Genomic DNA, 22,200 nt, shown 5'->3' with positions numbered 1-22,200 from the left:
CAGGAGGAATGAGTCCATCACGCGGCACCGTGCTTTCAGGGCAAATTTAATAAACTGGCGGAGGGCTTCCTGGGGGAGGGGCCTGGGGTGCTCTTGGCACCGGCCCCTCCGCCGCCCACCAGGCCCTGCCTGGATGAGTGGGCGCCGCAGCCCCAGCCCCGAGTGAGCTGCTGCGGTTCCTGGCGGCTCTCCGGCCCGGCCCAGCGGGGCGCTCGCCGTCACTCCTGCTGGGGGGCGTGGGCCCCGGTCAGGCTCCCCAGGGTGGAGAAGAACTCCTCCATCTCGCGCTGCAGCAGCCGGTTGCGGCGCTCGGCGTCCTCGCGGGCGCGCTCCGAGTTGCGCAGCTTGATCTCCAGCATGCTGCGCCGCTTCCTCTCCTGGGCCAGCTCCTCCTCCAGGCGCGCCAGCTGCCGCCTCAGGTCGGCGCTGCCCTCTTCAATCCTGAGGCATCAAGACAGACAGGCTCGGCTTTAGGCTTTGGCTCGCTGGCTTCGCCAAGCCCGCGCCGGGGTGGCCGTGGGGGTCTCCCAGTGGGAGGAAGAGGCCCCTCCCCATGAGCCCGCCAGCCACAAACAAGGCCGCTGTGTCAGCGTGGAAGGCTGGAGGCCCCGCCCTCCCCCACTCCTGAGACCCAAGGCCACTCATCCCACAGCGCAGGCCCTGCAGGAACGGTGCAGGGGACCTGGCTTGGTGGCCAGCCACAGCTCCCCACATCACCTCAGGCTCAGGTGCCCCCCACCCCCGCCTTGGTGACACTTCCTGTGGTCACAGCCGTGCCCTTTGCTGCCCCCACAAGAACCCATAGCACCGCCCCCACGGAGTATCCACTGAGTAGGCTGAGACACCTGTCGGCCTGTGCGGCCAGACCGACCTCCGGCTCCTTCCATCCCATGGGACCCCATACACCGGGACTGAGCGCCAGCCCGGGGACACTGGACACCGTGCAGCGACACCCAGCATCCTCTTCTGAAACCAGTCACCACATGTGTCCCGCACAGCCCCTGGCCAATAGGCGTGGGACAGAACAACCCCGTCCTTCACCTACTGGGCACAGCCTGGAGCTCACACAATCTGCCTTTAAGAACCCGGGCTGGCCTGCAGGACATCCCAGTCTGTTCTGGGGGTGACAGAAGGCAGCCCGGCCCCCTTGGCCACACAGTGCCACTCCCACCACCAGGGCTGCAGACACACAGGGCAGGGGCACGCTCCCCCACAGCACGCGGCTCCAGAGGAGGAGCTAACCCCCCCTAGCCCCCAGGGCCATCCCAGGCACAGAGAACCTCCTCCTCGCTTGAGTCCCTGCCTCCAACCAGGACAGCACAGCCGGGCCGTGTGCCATGAGTACGCTATAGGGGCTGGCGGCTGCAGGCCCGCCGCCTCTGGGAGCCTCGTCCAGCTCAGCACACCGGGCCGCACTTCGCATGGAAGCAGGAGGCGCCCAAGCATCCTGGATGTGCCGGGCGATAGGCGAGCGAGCTGGTGCCCAGAGCGCCTGCGGGGGCACTGAGCCCATCCCCAGCAGGCTGGGACTGCACAAGGCGCGCCTCCAGGGAGGTAGGAGGAGGGTGGCTCACAGCGGATGGAGGAGCACCCGACTCTGACTCCCTGGCCCGGGCCTGCGGTTCTTCTCCGTGAGCTCGTGGGCAGCAGTCACCCTCCACCCGTGTCTCTGGACGGGACCTGCAGGGCCACCTTTGGCTTCCGGCCGGGGGCCGGCGTGGGGCAGCCCTCAGCCTGCAACCTGGGCTGGAGAACTCAGCCATCTGGGAGCCTGTGGTGCCCGCTGCAAGGGGCATAAGACCCTCCTGGCTGGCCCAGCGCGGCGCTGCAGGGTTCCGTGGCAGGGCGGACCCTGGGCCCGTCCGAAAGGTCCCCGGAGAGGATTCAAAAGATGATTGTGTGGCTGAGCGCTGACCGCCTCCCGGGCATGCACCCGTGGGAGCCAGGAGCAGGCAGGGGCTCTGCCCCGGCATGGGGGCGTCCCGCTGTGCCAGACTCCTGCCTCAACTTACCTTCTTGGTCCGCTTTCCACAGCTTTGTAAAGTGGCCCGGCCCAGGCACACCGGCTGGTGGGGCCAGCCCTCGCTTGCTGTGCCTGCAGCAGGCACTTAGGGAACACCGACTGTATGCAGTGCCTGCCAGCTCGTGACGCTTTCCCAGCGACAGGGCACTCCCCCCACCTGCAGTGGGGGTCCTGCGGCGCTCCCCGTTACCTGTGCAGGCTGCTCTCATATTCAGTCCTCTGCCGGCACAGCTCTGCCCTGAGCTCGGAGACCAGGTCCTGGAGAGCCCGGCAGCGGCGGCCATGGTCCTGGGAGGGGCTGCCCGGGTCGCTGGGCTCGCTGCCGGAGACGCCGCCCGTGCCCACCTCGTCCAGGCCGCGGCCCGGCTCCGGGGACCTGCGCTCGTCACTGCTGCTGGGCAGCGGGGACGGCTCGAGGGCCCACTCGGTGTGCAGGGAGCTGCAGGCGGACGAGTCGCTGGCCCTGCAGGCCGTGCAGCTGCTGAGCGAAGCCTCGCGGGAGGACGAGGCCGCGGACCAGGCGGTGCTGGCCTCGCTGGCCGTGCCGGGCAGGGGGCTGGGCGCCGGCACGTTGTCATAGGTGGACAGTCTCTGCGCGGAGCCCGCGTCCTTGAGCCGGTCCCCCGAGGAGGTCCGGCGGTGGCCGCGCAGGGAGGACAGCCCGTTCCTGAGCCAGCCCCCGCCCGAGGGCACGATGGGCACCTCCGGGGCTGAGCTTCCGGGCCGGAGGGAAGCCTTCCAGCCGGGCAGAGCCTGCAGCCGGCTCCCTGGGCCGCCGGCGCCCGCGGCCGACGTCCTGGCCAGCGCAGCAGCCGCGGGCCCGTCCAGGGAGGAGGTCCTGTGCGCTGGCGGGCTGGGGCCGCTGGGCTCCCCCTGGCCGGCCCGCGGGGCCTCCTCGGAGCCCCAGCCCACAGTGCACTGGGAGCCGCCGCGCGGGGAGGCGGGCCCTTCCGGGGCCTTGGCGGCAAAGAGCTGACTGTGCTTACGGATGAGGACGGTCATGAGGTGCTGGACCAGGGACGTGCCTGCCGGAGACAGGGGAGGGATCATGGTGGTGCTCGGAGCCGCAGCCGGGACCCAGGGCCCCTGGCCACACACCCGCCAAGCCCCCCAGGCCTGGGCAGAACCAGGCCCTCATGCCGAGAGCCCACGGCCACTCCACCAGCTGGCCGGGCGGGCAGGCAGAAGCAGGCCTGGTGGCCATCAAGGCTGCCGGGTGAGCAGGTGGCAGTCTGGGGCCGGAGACAGGAGCCCTCACCCCCTGTACCGCTGGTGGGGGCTGGGCCACTCTGCAGGGCACTGGCTTCACACGTGCATGCATGCACAGTCCCACGGGTATGCACACCCAGAATCACGTACCCACACTCCCCGAGATGCAGGCGCCAATCCTGTGCCAGTGCCGGGGGCACCCTGCTATGGAACCAGCCCCTCGCTGCCTCCTGGAACCCACAGCCACAGAGCAGGGCCCAGGGAGGCGGGACAGGTGAGCAGGGAAGCTGAGTCCCATGGCAGGGGGGGCTTTTGTCCCCTCCCCCTGGGAGTCCTGGAAAGAATCAAGTGAGGGGCAAGTAGGCTGGCAGGTGGGGACTTGGTTTTCCTGGCCTCAGGAGGCCGGCTTCACTCTGGGCATGGGAGAGGCAGAACAGTGCCACCCCCTCAGGCCACCCGCCTCTCCCCTGGGGAGCAAGGGCCACAGCCCTCAGTTTGCTCAGAGCCCTGGGTGGCATGGCCCTGGCCAGGGTGTGGGTCTCCGGCCTCTGAGATACACTGACTCCATCCCCACGCCAGCCTACACCTGCGCCCGCGTGCCAGTGGCCTCACGGCTGCTCACTTCTGTAGAACACTCCCACGGCACGGGCTGGGGGCAAGGCTGTGGGGGTGGGGTGCAAAGGGTATGGCAGGTGGCTGCTGGGACATTGGGTTGTTCAGATTTTAATGATTTATCACAGAAGAGAAATTCCCCAGGCCTGGCGCCCAGGACCCCATGACAATCACTTAGTTGTGAAAGGCAAGCAAAACGTCTGTGTGTGTCCAAGGGCAGGCCGCGGGCTCCTCACCTCGCCATGCTAACTGCACCCAGTGACCTCCGGCTGCCACCAGCCACAGGGCCTTTTACAGCTGGAGCTCCTGGGGCTGGGGCAGAGGGAGGCTCAGAGAGGGCCTGGCGCTTGGCTGGGCTGCTCGTGAGGATTTGTCTGTCCTGCACCCAAGTGAGCCCACACCTCGGAAGCCCCTGGAGCCCCCCATCCCCATTACCTTCCATGATGGTCACTGGGTCCTCCACCTGTGGCCGCAGGATGTTGGGTCCAAAGACAGTGGCCAGGTTCTGGACGCTCATCTTGTTGACGTCAGAGTGGGCCTGTACCTCATCTAGAAACCTGCGGGGAAGCCACAGCGGAAGAATGGGACCCCCACAGCCAGTCACTCTGCCCTGGGGCGGTCATGGCATGGCGGCTGGGCACGGCCAGCTGGCCGGCCAGGTTCGTGGGAAGGCAGAGCTGTCCCTAGGGGGGCACAAGACAGCCATGAGAAGCCACGGCCGAGGGAGAGGAGCCCGCTGTCTTCCTGGAAGGAAAAGCAGGCAGAGCCAGGTGCTCTGGGAGAGGACCACCCTGCCTGCACGAGAACCTGGGAGGGGTTGTGGCCGAGGGGCAGACACCAGGGGAGACAGGGCAGCGAAGGTGCCTGGGGGACAGAGGTGCATCTCTGCTGGGATGATCCGCAGGGGCCTGCTCCCATGGGCCTGCAGAGAGGCGGGCGTGGGGGTGTGGCCTGCGCAGGGCAGCGAACTCACCTGCAGATGTACCTGAGCAGGTTGTAGTTGGCCTGCGGAAGGCTGCTCACTTGTTTAGCCAGCTCCAGAGTCCCCTTGGGAATAAGGAGAAAAACACAAAAACACAAACACAGGGTTTTGAACCCAGGGGACAAGGAGCATGGAGGTGGGAGGGGCGAGCAGCTGTGGGGCCACCGAGGAATGTCCCACGCTCAGCTCACTTATCAAGGCACAAATATTTGCTAGATAACAGCCTGAATCTCCCCCACCGACCTAGTGCTGCAGCCGGCACCTGCGGGGCTGGGGGAGGGGCGGGTCATGCCCTGGTCCTGAGCCCCATGGCAGCCCAGGGTGGGAGATGGCTGTGGCCCAGGACCACCCACAGCGTGGCAGCCAAGGCTGGGCGCCGTGGCCCGATGCCATCTGCACAATGACAGAGGTCTTCCATGGGCTGGGTCACTCCGCAAGGGGCTGCAACAGCTGGGACCGGGCCAAGCAGAAACCAGGAGCCAGGAACTCCATCCAGGTCTCCCACAGGGGTGGCGGGGGTCCGAGCCCTTGGGCCATCTTCCACTGCTTTCCCAGGTGCATTAGCAGGGAGCTGGATGGGAAGTGGAGCAGCCAGGACGCGAACCAGAGCTCCGGTACAGGCTGCCAGCAGGGCAGGCAGCAGTGTAACCCACTGTGCCACTGAGCCGGGGCCCAGCCGGGACCTGCTGTAGTCTGGCCTCCCAGGGCCCTGCACGAGGGGTGGAGGGCTGGATACAGCCCCCATACACAGAGCAGGGTGCTCCTGCACCCACCACGGACAGTGTTCCCCAGGAGCCCCCTGCCGCAAACATGAGTTGGGGTCCTGATTCCACGTGCTCTCCGCCCAGCCACCACCGCGCCCCCAGGCCGGGACCCCGGAGCCACTAACCTCCCCCTCATCCTTGGTGAGCAGCTGGGCGCAGCTGAGGAAGTCCTCGTACCTGGCGAAGGGGACCACGGGCTCGGGGAGCTCCCGCAGGTAGAGTTTCAGCAGGGAAGCCACCGTGTGCACGTCCGTCGTGCTGGAGGGGCGGGGGGAGGGGAGGGCCCTTGAGCTGCGGGGGTGACCAGCTCGCCCCCGCCCCCATCTCCCGGGGCCACCTGTCGTCTCACGCCTGTGCAGACCTTTAGCAATGGCTGTCTCTTCTACATCAACCGCGTGGGACTCAAGGGGCCGCCTTGGAGAAATCACAGGTATCGCACGTGACCAGGGCCAGCTCAGAGGCGATGGCAGGGGCCATCCCACGGGGCTCCCCGAGGCTGCCTGAACTTGCTGCTGCCCCTGGGCTTGCCCTTGACCAGAAGGGGATGAGCTGGGTCGGGTACCTGCTGGGTTCCTCCACCAGGAGTCCTGTGCCCTGGCTACCAGGGGCTGAGCAGGTTAGAGGTCAGGCCTCTGGTCACCACCTTTCTCCAGCATTTTCAATGTCCACTCAGGCCGCAGTGTCCTGGTCCCACTCTCGCCCTGGGTCCAGTGTGTGCCCTGGCCAAGCCCTCATTCCAAGCCAGGCCTGGAGCTCAGACAATCCCTCTGCTCTTCAAGGGCTGATTTAATGCCCGGACCCAGGGCAGACACTTGGCCTCCTGGGATGCTCAGAGGCCATGCGGGCATCCCAGAGCTGCAGTGCCAGCTCTGCTCCCCACTCTAGCTTCCTGCTAATGAGCAGGGTGAGGGTTCCTGCTGCTCCTGGGGGAGGGAGACCCGGATGGAGTTCCCAGTTTCAGCCTAGCCCAGCCCTGACTGTTGCTACTTGGGGAGTGAGCCAGAGAAACACAGCGATCCCTCTGTCTCTCTGCCTTTCAGTTATCTGAAAGAGTGCTAGAGGGAGAGAGCGAGGTCCTCCATCAGCTGGCTCGCTCCCCAAGTGGCTGCAGCAGCCAGGTCTGAACCAGGCCGAAGCCCAGGAGCCAAGAACTCCACCTGGGTCTCCTACACGAGTGGCCGACCCAAGCGCTTGGGCCATGGTCCGCTGCCTCCCCAGCTGCACGAGCGGGGAGCCGGAAGGGAATTGGAGCGGTGGCGACTCCAGCGTGAGACGCCAGCATCGCGGGCGCTCTTACCCCCGGCGCCACGAGGCCACCTCTCCCTGTCCATCACTTAAGCCCCAGCCCCGCAATTTCCACACTTGAACACACACACTGGTGTTCCATGTGCCTCTCTGCACCCCAAATCCACACAGCCAGGGCCCCTTCCTGCCTCCAGCCTGACAGCTCTTGGTCTGGTAGGGCCAGCTCCCCCGTCCATATCCATGTCCTCCACTGTGGACCCCTCACGTACCGACAGCTGGGCGGGGGGCAGGGAGGGTCACCAGGCAGCAAAAGCAAAGAGGCATGGCAAGGGCCAGCCCCTAGGGTTCCCCCTTTTCCTGTTGGGGGGGCAGGGGTGCTGCTGTGCCAGGCAAGGTGAGCAACCCCTCCACCTCACCAGCTGCACCCCTGCCGCTCAGCTATGCCCTGCCCTCACCCCCATCCCAGCACCGACTCCCCTAGGGTCCTCCTGCTCACCATCACCATCACTGCAGGAGCCCTGCTGGCTCCAGGCTTTTGCTTGGGACTTATTCCTGAACTCTCTTCCCAGTCAAGTGCATCCCCCCACCACAAATCCCATTCCCCCAGGCCCTAGGGTGGCACCCCAGCAGCCTCTGCGTCTCCCAGCCTGCAGAGTGGGTACCGCAGGACCAATCAGCTGCCCCCTGCCCAGGGCAGCGAGGCGGGTCAGCAGGAGCCGTGTGTCCTCCACCTGCACCGCCCTCCCCATCTCTGCACTCCTGGGAGGGACCCCTTGGCCAGGTCCGCCTCATGCCTGCACCTGGGGGCCTGGCCCACACCTCCCTGCCCCCCCAACACACCTTCAAACATCACCTCAGTGGCCTTCCCAGGACCAGCCTGCACCCTGCGCAGTCCTTCCTGAGGGTGCTTCACCCCCAGCCCCACCCTGGGGCCCCACTGGGCTCCTCCCAGTCAGGGTAAGGACTGGCGCCCCAATATCTCCGCTGTGCCAGCGCTCGCCGTCCCCTTAGCACTGCTGCTGACGCCGGTGCCCCCCACCCCCAGGCCACCTCTGCCTTCCTCAAGGTGCTTCCTCTGCAAAGGGGTGGGTATGCTGTGCTGGGGGGGGGCCCTGAGGGTCCGGCACAGGAAGAGACCCCTCCTCAAGCCTCAGCAACAAGGACACAGAGCCCAGGACCCAGGGGCAGCCTGATGGGAGGGCAGAGGCCTGGGTCTGGAGGGGAGGAGAGGAGGGGACCCTGTGCTGGACGGGGCCAAGGGGCGAAGCTGACACCATGGGCAGGCCAAAGCGAGGTCTCCAGCCCCCGGGGCAGCTGCAGGGCCAGAGGCCGCCAGAGCCCAGGGCTGCAGGGGATGGGCAAGTCCAAGTCCAAGGGCCTCTAGATGCCCTCCTGGGGGGAGCAGCGGGGTGGCCAGAAAGCGAGGAGGCAGATGGGGCAGGCCCAGGGATGGTTTAGGCTGGGCAGGCAGAGGGGACATCCCCTTCCCCCCAGTCTAGGACACCTGAGAAGCAGCAGAGCAGAGCCACTGGTGGAGCCTGGGGCCCAAGCCAGCCAGAGCCAGCCCTGCAGAAAGCGAGGAGTCCCGGACACAGCCTGGACACAGCTACCCCGGCCCAGCAACCAGCAGGGGCCCTGCCTGCCTTCCGTCCACCAGCCCAGGGTGAAGGCCCCTCCGGGAAGCAGCCCATCCACGGCAGGCGTCCATCCCGGGGCAGGCATCCATCCCGGGACGAGACCCCAGGGCCCTGCACCCCGCCCCGCTGCAGCTCACCTATCAAACAGTGGCTTCTCCCCGCAGTCGAAGGAATCCTGCAGGTCCCTCACCAGGTTGGCCTGGCCAGGCATGCGGAAGAGGCCCTCCTCGGAGAGCCCACGTTCCCGGATGAAGTCCACGCACTGCTCCACCAGCAAGGGGGCCAGGCGGGGGCCATACTTCCGCTCGTGGTGGACCGTGTCCTCCAGGCGCTGCCCGAAGATGCCTGGGCACAGAGAGGAGCTGGTCACGCCCTCTGCCACCCAGCTCAGAGGCGGGTGGAGGGCGTGCGGGACCACTGATTGCGCTTTTAGAGGAAGCAACGCAGAAACCGGAGGAGTGCACCCCAAGGAGGCTGGGCCCTGGGCCGGCAGAGATGACAGCAAGAGGGAGCCACGGGGCCAGTGGCCTGAGCGGGCCTGGGAGATCATCCTAGCCGGAGCAAATGGCCCTCAGGGAGCGTGCACGGTACACCTGATGGATGGTTGCAAACAGGAAACCACCCTGCGGCCACCACCAGAAGTTATGAGCAAACAGATGCCCGTGGTTTGCTCCTACTGTGCACAGCACAGCAAGGGGCCCGGAGGAGGCATGGCTCACCGGACAAGACACGCGGTGCTGCGGAAGCCTGTGCAAACCCAAACCACAGGCAGACGCCGCCTCACCCCTGCTAGGCTGGCTAACGTCACGCACAGAGAAAACCAGGAGTGTGGGCGAGGATGGAAATCTGGGAACCCTGGCACACGGTGCGGAGGAATACAGCCTGGGACGCAGCTGTGGAAAACGGTAGGGCAGCTCCTCAAAACGAACCAGCAGAAACGGGGGCCTGGCACAGTGGCTTAAACCGCCACCTGCGATGCCAGCATCACACACTGGCTAAGCAACTGATGGAGCCCCGGCTGCTCCACTTCTGATCCAGCTCCCTGCTAATGCACCTGGGAAGCCAGCAGAGGACAGCCTAAGTGCTTGGGCCCCTGCACCCGCGTGGGAAACCTGGAAGAAGCTCCTGGCTCCGTCCTGATCCAGCCCTGGTCATTACAGCCACCTGGGGAGTTAACCAATGGATGAAAGACCTCTCTCCTCTGTCTTCAAATAAATAAATAAATCTTAAAAAAATAAAAAAGGAAATTCACCGATGGTATGTGCTCCTTGGCGTGCCACAGTTCGGTAACATTTGCCAAAAAAAAAAAGGGGGGGGGGGAACAAGCATGAAAAAAATCAGAGGAAAAACATTTCCTATAGAACGAAATAGCAAATGAGGGAGACAGGCACAGAGGGAGGGGAAGAAGGCAGAGGAACTTGTGACTCAGGAAACACGTGACAATGAAATACACCACTGGGCTTCGAGGTTCCTGGCAACCCAGGCAAAGAGGGGAAGGAGTTGCAACCCACAGACCCCGTGTCCCATGGCAGGGTAACACAGGAAACCTGGCCTTGGCGAGAGCCCCTCCCAGCAGCGTGGCTCCGTGGCACCAATCTGTCCAGGCACGTGGCTTCTCAAGGTCTGGGACGGTGCTACATGGGGACAGGGGGCGATTCGTCCCGATGCCTCCCGTAGCCCCCCCACCCCACGCCGCTCTGAGACACGGAGCCGGCCACACAGCAAGGCGAGGCGGGCAGATGTGGGTGAGGAAGATGGCTCCCTTCTGGAACACACACCCACAGTGGGTGGTCCTGGTGGATGCCAGCGACGTGTGCAGGTCTGTGACCACGTATGTGCACACGTGTGCACACGAGGGGAGCCTTGTGCGCAGGAGGACAGCGTGGAGTGGCGGACACTCAAGGCTACGGTGACGGGTGTTCTGAGCACGTCACACACGGCATGTCACACACAGCATTCAGTTTGATAATTCAGGGACTGTCGTCATCATTACCTTGGCTTTCCAGAGCAACACGCTGACAGAGGGGTTTAAGGCCCTGCCAAGTTCAAGTTCACCCAGCAAGTGGCAGGGGCAAGGTTCAAACCCAGGCAGTCTGGCTCCAGAGGCAATGTTCCTGGCCACCCACGCTGGGGCCTCGACACCCCCAGGCTCTCTGCCCTGTCGGGCTGTCTTTTCTCACCAGCAGGGGCTGAGCCACTGAGGGACTCGGGCCTCCCAGCACACAGCATTGAACACAGTGAGGCTTGACGCTGCTACGACCCCAGCCCGCGGCTTGCTTGGGGCAGTGCTGGGAGAAGCCAGGCCAAGGAGGCCCCAGGCCTACCACTGACAAGGCCCAGAGTGGCCTGGGCTGCTCCTGGGGATACAGGGACCCTGCTGCCTCTCCCTCTGCCCCCCGCCCCCCGCCCCAGCCTCCATCCCCCATGCTTGACAAGGGACCACACGGGTCCAGACGTGCTTGTTTAGCTCATGTGACGCTGGAGGCACTTTACAATGAATTCTCGAGTATCCAAAGACAGGGAGTGGGCATCATGGTGCAGCGAGGTAAGCCCCTGCCGGGCTGCCCACATCCCACACTGCAGTGCGGGGTTCAACTCCCGGCCGCTCGCTCCCTGTCTCCAATCCAGCTTCCTGCTAATGCACCTGGGAAGGCAGCGGGTGACAGCCCGGGGTACTAGGGTCCCTGCCGCCCGCCTGGGGATCTGGACGGAGCCTCTGGGCATCTGGGGAGTGAGCCAGTGAATGGACGATTTCTCTGCCTCTGAGATCAATCAATCTTTTTAGAAAAAGCAAACCAAAGGGCCGGCATCATGGCGCAGCAGGTTAACCGTTGCCTGGGATACCAGTATCCCGTATCAGAGCTGCTCCTTTGCTAACACCCTGGGAAGGTGGCGCAAGATGGGCCCCTGCCACCCACGTGGGAGACCCGGATGGAGTTCCGGGCTCCTGGCTTCAGCCTGGCCCAGCCCTGGACTGTTGTGGACATCTGGGGAGTAAACCAATGGATGGAACTGCTGCACTAAAATAAGATTTTTTAAATTTCATTTTCCAAGAACCTTTTGAAGTCCCGTCCTGTAACTCTCCCCTGGGCCTCCTGCGCTGAAGCCCCTTTGTTGCCCGGCCTTGTGCCTGGGACAGAATCTAAGCGTGGCAGGCGGGCAATGTCCTGCCCTAGCTTCCTCCACCAGCCTGCAGGGTGGGTGCAGGACCTGGGCCACGCCCACTGTTCACACAGCACCACGCCCCCCCAGCTCCCAGATCTCCGAAAGGCCCCTCCCAACCCCAGCATTAATGCCGCCTCTTTCAGGCAGCCCTCCTGACCACTCCAAGACAGGGCTGACAGCCAGGAAAAGGCTGTCCACAGGGCCCTGGCCCCTCTAAACAGGAGAGGGGGTGCCTGCAGGGGGACCCCTGGGACTGGGGGGTGGCGGGAGAGGCTGAGAGCTGGCCAGCAGCCCGCCCTGGCCAGGGCTACAGGTGCCACTCATCCCTCAAGCACTCAGAGACCTTTCAAGTGCTGGGCTTCTGTCTGGCATGGGGGAGGGGCAAGGAGCAGGGGAGGGGACACAGGCAGGCAAGTGATGTTCAAAGGCCAAAGGCCACAGAGATCAAGATTAGGAGGCTGGGGCTGGTGCTATGGCTATGGTGTAGGGGGCTTAGGCCACCACCTGTGGCGCCAGCATCCCACATGGGCACCAGTAGAGTCCTGGCTGCTCCACTTCCGATCCTGCTCTCTGCTATGGCTTGGGAAAGCAGTAGAAGATGGCCCAAGTGCTTTGACCCCTGCACCCATGTGGGAGACCCAGAAAAAGCTCCTGGCTTCTGGCTTCAGCGTGCTCCAGCCCTGGTTGCTGGGGGCCATTTGGGGAGGGAACAAGCGGATGGAAGACCTCTCTCTCTAACTGATTGTCAAATAAACAAATAAGTACTTTTTAAAAAAGATTAGGAGGTTGCACTTGCGCTAGGCACACATCCGGACTCCATGGAGGAGGGGAGTGGTCCCTCTCTGGCCTTTGGTCTCACCATCTGTAAAATGGGATGGTCACACCTGTCTCCAGGGGTGGGGGCGGGGGCGGGGGGCAGGACCACCTGGACCCCAGCCAGGGGCTAGTTTGGACTTCAGGTGTGGGCTGCCCCTCCCCCACGGCCTCCTTTCCCACCCAGCTGCGGCCGGCCAAGCCTGGCTTCCTTCCCCCGAGCCCTGCCCACCCCTCCCCCTCGACAGGGTCTCTCCGGCAGAGCCTGGCAGGACCTGGCCCTGCACGCCCAACTCCCTCAGCCCTCCTGGCAAGTCTCAAGGGGGAGCTTTGCCAGGAACCAGTTCCAGTAGATCTGTCAGATCTGGAAACCCAGCCAGCGGCGGCTTCCTCCAGGCCCCGCACCGACTCCGCCACCCGGGGGCGGCTGGCAGGCTCTCCTGCGTGCCTAGGAACCTGCTGGGCTGGCCTCGCCTTGACAGCTGCTGTCTCTCCCAGGCTCTCCAGGGAATCCCAGGCGGGGCACTCAGCAGGCTCCTTGGGCACGGTCGGTCCCTGCCATTCCCAGGGCTGCGGGCACACGGGGGCAGGTGCGGGAGCACACCCGGCTTTTCTCCCCGTGGCCTTGGGAGCTGGCTCTGCAGGGCCCCCAGCAGGAGAGGAGGCCTCGGGATTCCCTCCTGGAGCTGATCCCGGCCGCGGGCTCGGGTCTCACTCAGCCGAGAGGCTCTGGGAGGAAGAACTCCGAAACTCCTCCAGACAGTCACCAGCTTGGGGTCATCCACGAATTCCCGGCTGTGCTCTTACACTCCTTACTCTCTGGTCCCCTGCCCCCCCCCAGTGCCCATCCCCCCACCCTCCACCCCCTGTGACTATCCACCCAGAGACCCTACAGACAGGAATCCCAGGTTGCAAACTCTCACCCATAAGATCCGGAGAAACCAGCAGACAGAAGCTAACCTAACTCTGGAGGGTCCCTGCCCGGCACAGGCCCGCAGCCCTGCACGCACCCTGCCTGCCTCTCTCGGCAGTGGGGGTTGGGAGGCAATCCCTGCCTTCCCGCCACCCCTACCCCCAGACTCAGTTTCCCATCGCTGCACAAGAGCCACCCCCTCCCAGCAGGACAACGGCGGGGGCACCAGAGCCTCGGCCTCCTCCCTCGGACACGCACACCCCCCCACCCCCTGCCCCACGGCGCCTCTTCCTCCCTGCGACTCCCCAGCTCCCCCGGGAGACGCATGCGCGGCGCCCTCGGGGGGCGCCCGCACCCCGACCCGCCCCTACCTGGGGCGGCGGGCGCACAGCAGGCGGGCAGGCGGCAGGGTTGCCGTGGGCAGGCGCAGCAGCCGGAGAAGGCCCACGCGGCCGGCATCAGGCCCATGGCGCGCCCGGGCGCGGCGGCGGCGGCTGGAATGCCCGGCACGCGCGCAGGTAGCGTCTTGCCCGCCGCCCGCCCGCCCTCCGCGGCCAGCGCCGCCCCGGGTCCCGGACCCTGCGGCGAGGGAGGCCGGTGGCGGGCGGCGTCGGCCAGGGAGCCGGCGGGAGCCTCTGCTCCGAGGCCGGTGGGCACCCGGCAGCGCCCAGGAGTGGCTCCGCGCCGGCCTGGGCCAGGGCAGGTGTTTCAGGTGAGGTCCCCGGGGCTGAGTCACCCAGCCAGCTGCGGCCTTCGGCGTGGGTGCCCTGGGCTCCCGAGCCTGCAAGCTGGGGGGCGGTGGTGTGGGAGAACAGAGGCTGAGACGCTGCCCGATTTGCCTGGAGCCACACAGCTCTGAATCATATTTCTGCAAAGCGTCTCTACCCTTGGGAGGAGACTCTTCAGCACCCACAACCCCACCCCGGGGGACAACGAGGAGTGGGAGGCGCACACGGCACTGGACACACATCAGGAGCCAAGTGGGCAGACACACTCATGGGGGCCGTGGGGCTGGCCCTGAGACACAGCCGGTTAAGCCACTGCTTGGGGAACTGGCACTCGCAACGGGAGCACCGGTTCAAGACCCAGCTGCTCCTCTCCCCATCTAGCTAATGCAACCGGGAAAGCAGCGGGCAACGATCCACATGCTCGGGTCCCTGCCACCCATGTGGGGGGTGCGACTGGAGGTCCTGGCTCCTGGTTTCAGCCTGGCCCAGTCCTGGCGGTTGTGTGACCATTTGGGGGCAGGTGGGGAGTGAACCAGCAGATGGAAGATTCTCTCTCTGTCGCTGTGTTGCTTTGCCTTTCAAATAAATGTTTTGTTTAAGATTTATTTACTTGTTTGAAAGAGTTACAGAGAGAGCGAAGGAGAGGCAGAGAGAGAGAAAGGTCTTCCATCTGCTGGTTCACTCCCCAAGTGGTCACAACAGCTGGAGCTGCGCCAATCTGAAGTCAGGAGCCAGGAGCTTCTTCCAGGTCTCCAACGAGGGTGCAGGGGCCCAAGGACTTGGGCCATCCTCTGCTACTGTCCCAGGCCATAGCAGAGAGCTGGATCAGAAGTGGAGCAGCCGGGACTTGAACCAGTGCCCATATGGGATGCCGGCACTGCAGGCGGCAGCTTTACCCACTATGCCACAGTGCTGGCCCCAAATAAATGGTTTTTAAAGTAGGGACTGTGCTACACCGGCCAGGGCTGAGATAAAGGCCCCTGGGTGGGGGGTGTCTGTGGGCAGAATTCAGAGATGGAGGGCTGGGAGTGGGGAGGAGGTGGGCACATGTCTCAGGCTGGGTGTGGAGGCAGGGCAGGGTCACACCTTGGCCAAGGGCGAGGCACTCTCCACAGGCGCACAACGTAAGGGGTGCCCAACCCCTCAGCAGCCAAGCTCAACACTGCAAAATTTTTCCAAGACTCGAAGTGAATGCCGGAACAACCCCTGACAAGCATAATATCTCGTGTTCACAAAGAACAGCCCTGCCCGTGTGTCTGCACAGAACCCCCTACCCCACTCTAGGCCCTAACCCCACTCACACCTCCCCCCCTGGGTCCCACACGTTGAGATTTTGTTTCTCCTGGGCGCCTTTGGCTGAACAAAGGCCCCCACCCCCACCGCCTCATCGCCATTACCTGACCCAGTAAGAGGGTTAAGGATGGAGCAGGCACACGGCACAGCCACAAGGGTCCCTTAAAAAGATGACAGCAGAGGGAAACAGCCACAGCAGAGCAGCGGAAGAAAGGACAGCAGTGGACTGGGGCGATGGGGCCACAGCCAGGGAATCCCGGGAGAAGACAAGGGACTAGCAGAAAAACCTGCCCTGCCTGCTCTGCACAGCTGCGTGCGGTTTTAAGCACCTAAATTTGTAGCAATTTGTTTCAGCAAGGGCCAGCGTTGTGGCGCTGTGCTTAAGCCACCACTTTGGCACCAGCATCCCACATGGGAACTGGTTCAAATCCCAGCCGCTCCACGTCCAATCCAGCTCCCTGCTAATGCGCCTGGGAAAGCAGGTGACCCAAGTGCTTGGACCCCTGCACCCAGGTGAGAGACCTAGAAGGAGCTCCTGGCTCCTGGCTTTGGCCTGGCCCAGCTCCAGCTGTTGTGGTCATTTGGGGAGTGAACCAGCAGATGGAAGACCTCTCTCTCTGCAACTCTGCCTTTCAAATAAATAAATCTTTAAAGAGAGGGAAGAGGGAGGGAGAAGGAGAGACAGAAGTGCGGGGGGGGGGGGAGAAAGGGGTGTCTCTGGAGAGGATCTGACCTCCCTGGGACAGGTAGGGCCGGCCCTCTAAGCCTCAGTTTCCCTACCTGTGTGCTAAGTTAGACCTGCAGGCCCCAGGCAATCTCGCACACCACCCCCAGGCTCCGAGGCTCTGATGAGCACTGCCAGTGAGCCCAGGCCCTGCCAACACTAGCCGCCGCCGCCACCACGCCCATCTTGGGGGGGTGGTTTTTAGCTGTGGGGCCTGTTGGAGGTGGGTGCCCAGGGAGCTGAGACCCTGAGGGTCTGTCCTCTCTCACAGGTGACCCTTCTGCTCCGATGGCCCTTGTCTGTGAGTGTGACAGGGCCTAGGCTGAGGCTGGGGTCCGGGAGCTCAGGGACCACCTCTGCCTTCAGTCTCAATGTCCCCTCCCCTCCGCAAAGGCAGCTCAGGTCAGGCAGCTACAGCGCTCCGAGGGCTGCCTAGCATCTGTGTCCCCACACAGGCTTGACCTGCTCCCGGCCTCGCTGTGTGCTGCCAGGCAAGTAGCTGAGCCTCTCTGTGCCTCGCTGCCTCTCCAGATTCTACCAGAGCCCAGCGACGGCAGCCCCGCGGCAAGCAGGAGCTCCTCCCCTCTTCCCTCAGGGCCTGCGATGGGCTGAGAGCCAGAGATCCCAACCACAGGGCCCTGGGGCCGCCCCCAGCGAGCGCCTGGCTGCAGTGCCAGCCGCCCACTTACTCTGCGCCGAGTCAGCAGAGGCTGCGGAGGCCCCCTCCTCCGTGGAGCCGGGACACAATAGGACCAGCGAGGGCCACCGGCAGGGGAGGCGGGGCCTGGCCATAGCCAAGCCCCCACTCTGCCCTGCGTCCTGAGCTAAGCACTGGGCAGGAACTGGAGCCTGCGCTCACGGCTGCCACGACCAGAGGCCGACAACAAGGAAGCAGCAAAGTGGTTCACAGTCAGTGCCTTGGGCCCCCGCCACAGCCCCCGTCACAGGGCCTGCAGCTGCCCTGGTGAGGGGCCCCGGTGCCACAGATTAGTGGCCTTCAAGGGGAGGGGACCCAGGATGCTTTGCACCAACGGCTGCAACAAGAGGCCAGACCTGGCCTGTGAGAGCCTGGGTGGGGTGTGAGGCCTGGGAAAGTATCACCTCCACCCACCTCCGGCACCCCCTCCTGGGCCACAGCATCAGGCTCCAGGGTCCCTCCTGCTGGCTGGGTGGGCGACAGTCTTTCCTCTCCCCTTTGGGAAAGGTGGCTGCCCAGGGGCCTGGCGGGCTGAGGTGTGCAACAATCAGAAACGGGGGTCCATCTGCATGACCGAGCCAGAGGCACGGGGTCCGCCAGGAGCTCAGGCGTGGCCCTGGGGCCTGGAGCCAGGGGCCGTTCACTCTGAGCCCAGTGGTGCCTCTGGGGCTGCCATCTGAACGTGCTGATGCAGCCAATGAGGACTGCTCGCGAGCCTGCTTCGTGTCGTGCCGAGACGTCCCAAGGCTGAGACTTCAGCCATGCCTGAGTCCTGCCCTGTGGCCTCTGGGAGATGCCCGTGTCCCCCGCTTCCTTCCTGCCACGCTGGCCCCTGGGGTGCTGAGGGCAGTCTCCAGACTGAGCCACACAACCGGGCTGGGGCGGAACTGGGCGGGGCGGCCCAAGTGACCACCGCAGGCCCCTCTGTGGCACGGTCACCTTCCCCAGACGCCCCCTGTGAGGTCTGCCCCACAGCTGGGGGCTGTGCCTGCCGGTGCCTACTGGCCCAGTGGGGGGCGGGTAGGGGACGTGAGGGGAGGCAGGTACCACGCTGCTGGTTACCCAGCACCAGCCGTGGACTCCTGCATCCGGCTGCCGGCTCAGCGTCTCTGCCTGCGCGTGTGACCACTCATCCGCATCTCAAACTCAGAACGTGTCCAGACACAGCCGCGGTGCCGCCCCAGAGTCTCCCACACCCGCTCCCCGCCCCGTCTGCTCTTTTATTGTGGGCGAGCTGGTCCTTCCAGCTGCTCCGACAGCCTCCTCCTCCTCCGAGTCCACCTTCCGGGCTCCCGTTCTCACATCCCCAGCCCGGCTTTCAGAATCGACTCAAATCGGATCCCTTTCCCCAGCAGCCACGATGGGGGAGAGCGCCCTGCTCCTGCCTGGGTCACTGCCAGCAGCACCGCTCGGGTCTCCTTAGATCACGCCAGCGGTCATGGCACCCCCGGCTCAGCGCCCTCCGACGCTCCCTCCCCGTCTCACTCCAGGGCGGAAGCCCAAGTCCACCTGCCGTCTGCTGTGCCTCACACCTGCTCCTGCTCCTGCCACAGCTTGGAGAACACGGCCCAGGCCCGGCTCCACGGCTGCCAGCTTCCAACAACCTGCTCTGAGCAAGGAGATAGCACTTTGCACCCATCACGGAGGCTGTTAGAAAAACCAGAAGCAGCATTGGCGAGGACCCGGAGAAACAGGCAGCCTTGCACCACGAGCGGGGTGATAAAATGACAGAGCCACGGTGCACACAGGGCCGGTGACTCCACATAAAGCCAAGCACAGGGCGGGCACTGGGCACCGTGGCTAAGGCGCCACTTGGGACGTCCACATGCCATAGCAGGGCTCAAGTGCCCCCCTCCGCTTCCAATCCAGCCTCCTGCTCGGTGCAGCCTGGAAGACCCACAAGTGGGTCCCTGCTACCCGTGTGGGAGTCCCAGATGGAGCGCTGGCCTCCTGGCTTCTGCCTCGCCCAGTCCTTGCTGTCACGGGTAATCTGGGGAGCAAACCAGAGGATGCAAGATCTTTCTGTCTCCCTGCCTTTCAAATAAATAAAATTAAGTATATTTCTAAAAGTAAACAAGGGACCACCATCTGCCCCAGCAATCCCACTTCTGGGTGTGCACCCAGAAGAATGTTAAGCAGAGACTCCCACGAGAGATCTGTACACCGGTGCGGAGAGCACCACTTGTCAGAGCGGTACAAAAGCAGAAGCAACCTCAGCCAGTCACCCGAGCAAAGACACAAAACGAGGGGTGCACACTGGGGAACCGGCCAGCCTCGGAAAGGAAGGGAGTTCTGTCTGTCTGAGGACATCGTGCCGAGGGAAACGACCCAGGCTCAAGGACAACTCTTGTGGGATTCCGCCGCCAGCAGGGACGCGGAGCAGTCGAGCCCAGAGCCTCCCAGGAGCACACGGCAGCTGCCCAGGTGGGAGGGAGGGACACGCGAGGAGCTGCTAAGGGTGGGGACAGATCTGCCGTTAGGGAAGACGCAGGAGACCTGGAGACTGACCGTGGTGACGGCTGCACGGGGCTGTGAGCGAGCTCAGTACACTGCCTGCTGCAGCTGGCACATCCATGTGATGTGTATGTTACCACAATAAAGAAAACCGCAAAGTCTTTAAAATGTGCACCAAAAAAATGTGCGTTGTGGGGGAAAAAAAACCATGCGTGGGACTTAGGCTTTTTTGCCCCCAAAATAAACTCGCCTTTGAGCACCACGTCTCTGTGGAGCGTTTCAAGTGCTCTTGCTCAGAAAGAGCCACTTCTGTTCGGATGCCAGTCTCTCGCTGGGCCTGTCTCCCCACTTCTCCCAGCACAGTGCTCCCCAGAGCCGCCTCCCCAGGCCCTAGTTAGGAATGCAGATTCAGGGGCCGGCAGAACCTTCTGGAGCCAGCAGGTTTGTCCAAGCTCGCTAGCCCTTGAGAAGCACGGCTCTGCCATTCCTCTGCTCGCTGCCCGCTTGGGAGCAGAGTGGACACCTCCCCACGTGCCCGGCCAGTGCTTCCTGAACGAATAAGGCCACTTCTGGCAGGGATGTGGCAGCTTTCTCCTGCCAAGGGCCATTTGCAGGCCACACGCAGCTGTCCGAGGACAAATCAGCCTGCTCGAGATGTATCGAGCACCTGCAGGTGCCTCGGCAGGGCCAGACCTAATGATTCCGCAAGCCACTATGCCCAGCGTACCCCACCCCTGCTTTAGCCAGAGGGCTGAGCACGCCAGGTCCGTTCTTCCTCGGAATTCTCACGTCAGTGCTGCAAAGATGCTATTCTGCCAGACACCGAGAGGGCTGCGTGGTGCGCCCAGAGTCGCTCAGCGAGCACACGGCCGAGCCGGATCACATCCCGATGGGAGGCTGACGTCACCGCCTCTGCTCACTCTGCCCCGCCTCACAGGGTACTGCTCCCAGCTTTGCTAAGCACCTTCCACAGGCCCCCCGGCACCAGCCTCTAAAGGGCTCACATGTGCTCTCCAGATAACCAGGATGCCCAAGCAGCCCCGGGGACGCCGTTGCTGTTCATCACCTTCCCGCTCTCCTTGCTCGGAAGCTGGCAAGACGGGGCTGCCAGGCACATCCCCCCACGTAGGCCTGTCTTCCTCGAACCAGACACAGAGGTGCAGGGATGACTTCCTGGGGGTGCTGTCTTCTACACAGCACCAAGTCCTCAACCAGGACGTTTTCCTGCTTAGCTCCATCAGTGACCAGGGTGTACGTTTGGAGCTTTTTCTGTTAAGTGTGATGCTAGGTGCTGTATTCCTTTGAAGGCTACTGTGAATAAGCTCTTCTCCATTCTATATTTAAGGTTCAGTGACTTGTGTACCGTGCCACCTCACTAAGGGTTATTTGTTCCGACAGTTGTTTAGTGGACTTACTGGGGTTTTTCTCTGTATAAGACCTCACAGCCTCTGCAGAGAGATGCTCCTGCGTGTTGTTTGGTTTCTTTTCTAAGCCCAATCGTGCAGCTGGACTCCCTGGCGCGACGCTGCATGGGAGTGAAGGCAGAGGTCCCTGTCTCATCCCCAGTCTCGGAGGCAGAGCGGCTGGTCTCCCTCTGTCGAGTACGACAGGTTCTGTGGGGTTTCTGACGATGCCTTTATGAAGCACAGTTCATCATTACCATTTAAGGAGGCTGGATTTTATCGGGCGTTGTTCTGAGCCTGCCGATATAATCGTGGGGTTTTTGTCTTTCATGCTGTTGCGGGCTGACATTCACCGATTCTCAGGTGCCAGCCATCCTTGCATTCCTGGGACCAGCCTTGTCAGGCCGTGGCATACTTATTTTTTTTTTAAAAGAATTAATTTATTTACTTGAAAGACAGGGTTACAGAGAGAGACAGAGCCAGAGAGAGAGAGTCTTCCATCTGCTGGTTCACTCCCCAAATCGCCGCAACGACCAGAGTTGAACTGATCTGAAACCAGAAGCCAGGGGCATCCTCCAGGTCTCCCATGCAGGTGCAGGGGCCCAAAGACTTGGGCCATCTTCTATTGCCTTCCCAGGCCATAGCAGAGAGCTGGGTAGCAAGAAGAACAGCCAGGATTTGAACCGGCACCTATATGGGATGCCAGCGTTGCAGGCTGGGGCTTTAACCCGCTGTGCGACAGTGCCAGTCCCAAGGTACCATTGTTCTATATCATTACTGGACTCCATGCGTTAATCTGTCGTGGATGACGTTTGTGTTATTTCTGCTTGTAAGAGAGCTCAGTGCCCAGGTCATCATTCTCTCTCCTGCACCATCGATCTTTTACAATGCTCTTTTGTCTCAACGACCTAAACACACAGAACTCCCTCTCGACTGGACTTCCCCTCAGCTACTGTCCCATTTCTCCTTCCCTTCACAGCGGACTTCCTGAAGGAGGTGGCCGCGCTCACACCCCATTCCCCTGACCTGCGGGCTGTGCTCCCAGCACCCCACCAAAGGCATCCTTGCTCAAGTCCCCAGTGAGCACAGCTACCGGAGCCCTCCCCCGGCTGACCGATCAGCAGCACCGGCCTCAGCTGCGCCTCCTTTCTCCACTCCGCTCAGGGACCCCGCCCACTGCTGGCTTCCCTCCCTCCCTCCCTCCCCGCCAAACCCAGCTCCCCTTCTCAGCTCCCTCCCTGCTGGCTCCTCCACTACTCTGAGTTTTTCTTAATGTTCACTTATTTATTTTCATCTACTTGAAATACAGAGAGAAACAGAACAACCAGGTATTTCATCCACCGATTCACCCCCTTGATGCCTACAACTGGCAGGGCTGAACCAGGCCAGCTCCAGGAGCCAGGCACGCCATCTCGGTCTCCTGTGTGGGCAGCAGGGGTCCAAGCACTTGCATCACTGCCTGCTGCCTCTCAGGGGCGTGAGCAGGAAGCTGGATCAGAAGCAGAGGAGCGGAGACTTGAACTGGGCACCCCCAAGCG

General features: G+C 63.3%; 1 protein-coding gene across 1 annotated transcript in view; it reads right to left on the bottom strand.

The window, feature by feature from the left end:
- Positions 1-218: 218 nt before the first annotated feature.
- ARHGAP22 (Rho GTPase activating protein 22) overlaps positions 219-22,200 on the bottom strand; it is a 184,719-nt gene continuing 162,737 nt past the window's right edge. Inside the window, exons 6-11 of the mRNA XM_062214314.1 lie at positions 8,610-8,817; positions 5,716-5,848; positions 4,818-4,891; positions 4,280-4,401; positions 2,214-3,048; positions 219-441 (exon numbers count right to left, since the gene is read on the bottom strand). Coding sequence (XP_062070298.1) covers positions 219-441; positions 2,214-3,048; positions 4,280-4,401; positions 4,818-4,891; positions 5,716-5,848; positions 8,610-8,817 — 1,595 coding nt within the window. The remainder of the gene's footprint in view (positions 442-2,213; positions 3,049-4,279; positions 4,402-4,817; positions 4,892-5,715; positions 5,849-8,609; positions 8,818-22,200) is intronic.

Source organism: Lepus europaeus, chromosome 17, assembly GCF_033115175.1.
Source record: "Lepus europaeus isolate LE1 chromosome 17, mLepTim1.pri, whole genome shotgun sequence".
Classification (NCBI taxonomy): Eukaryota; Metazoa; Chordata; class Mammalia; order Lagomorpha; family Leporidae; genus Lepus; species Lepus europaeus.
This window is presented reverse-complemented; position numbering and strand designations above follow the sequence as displayed.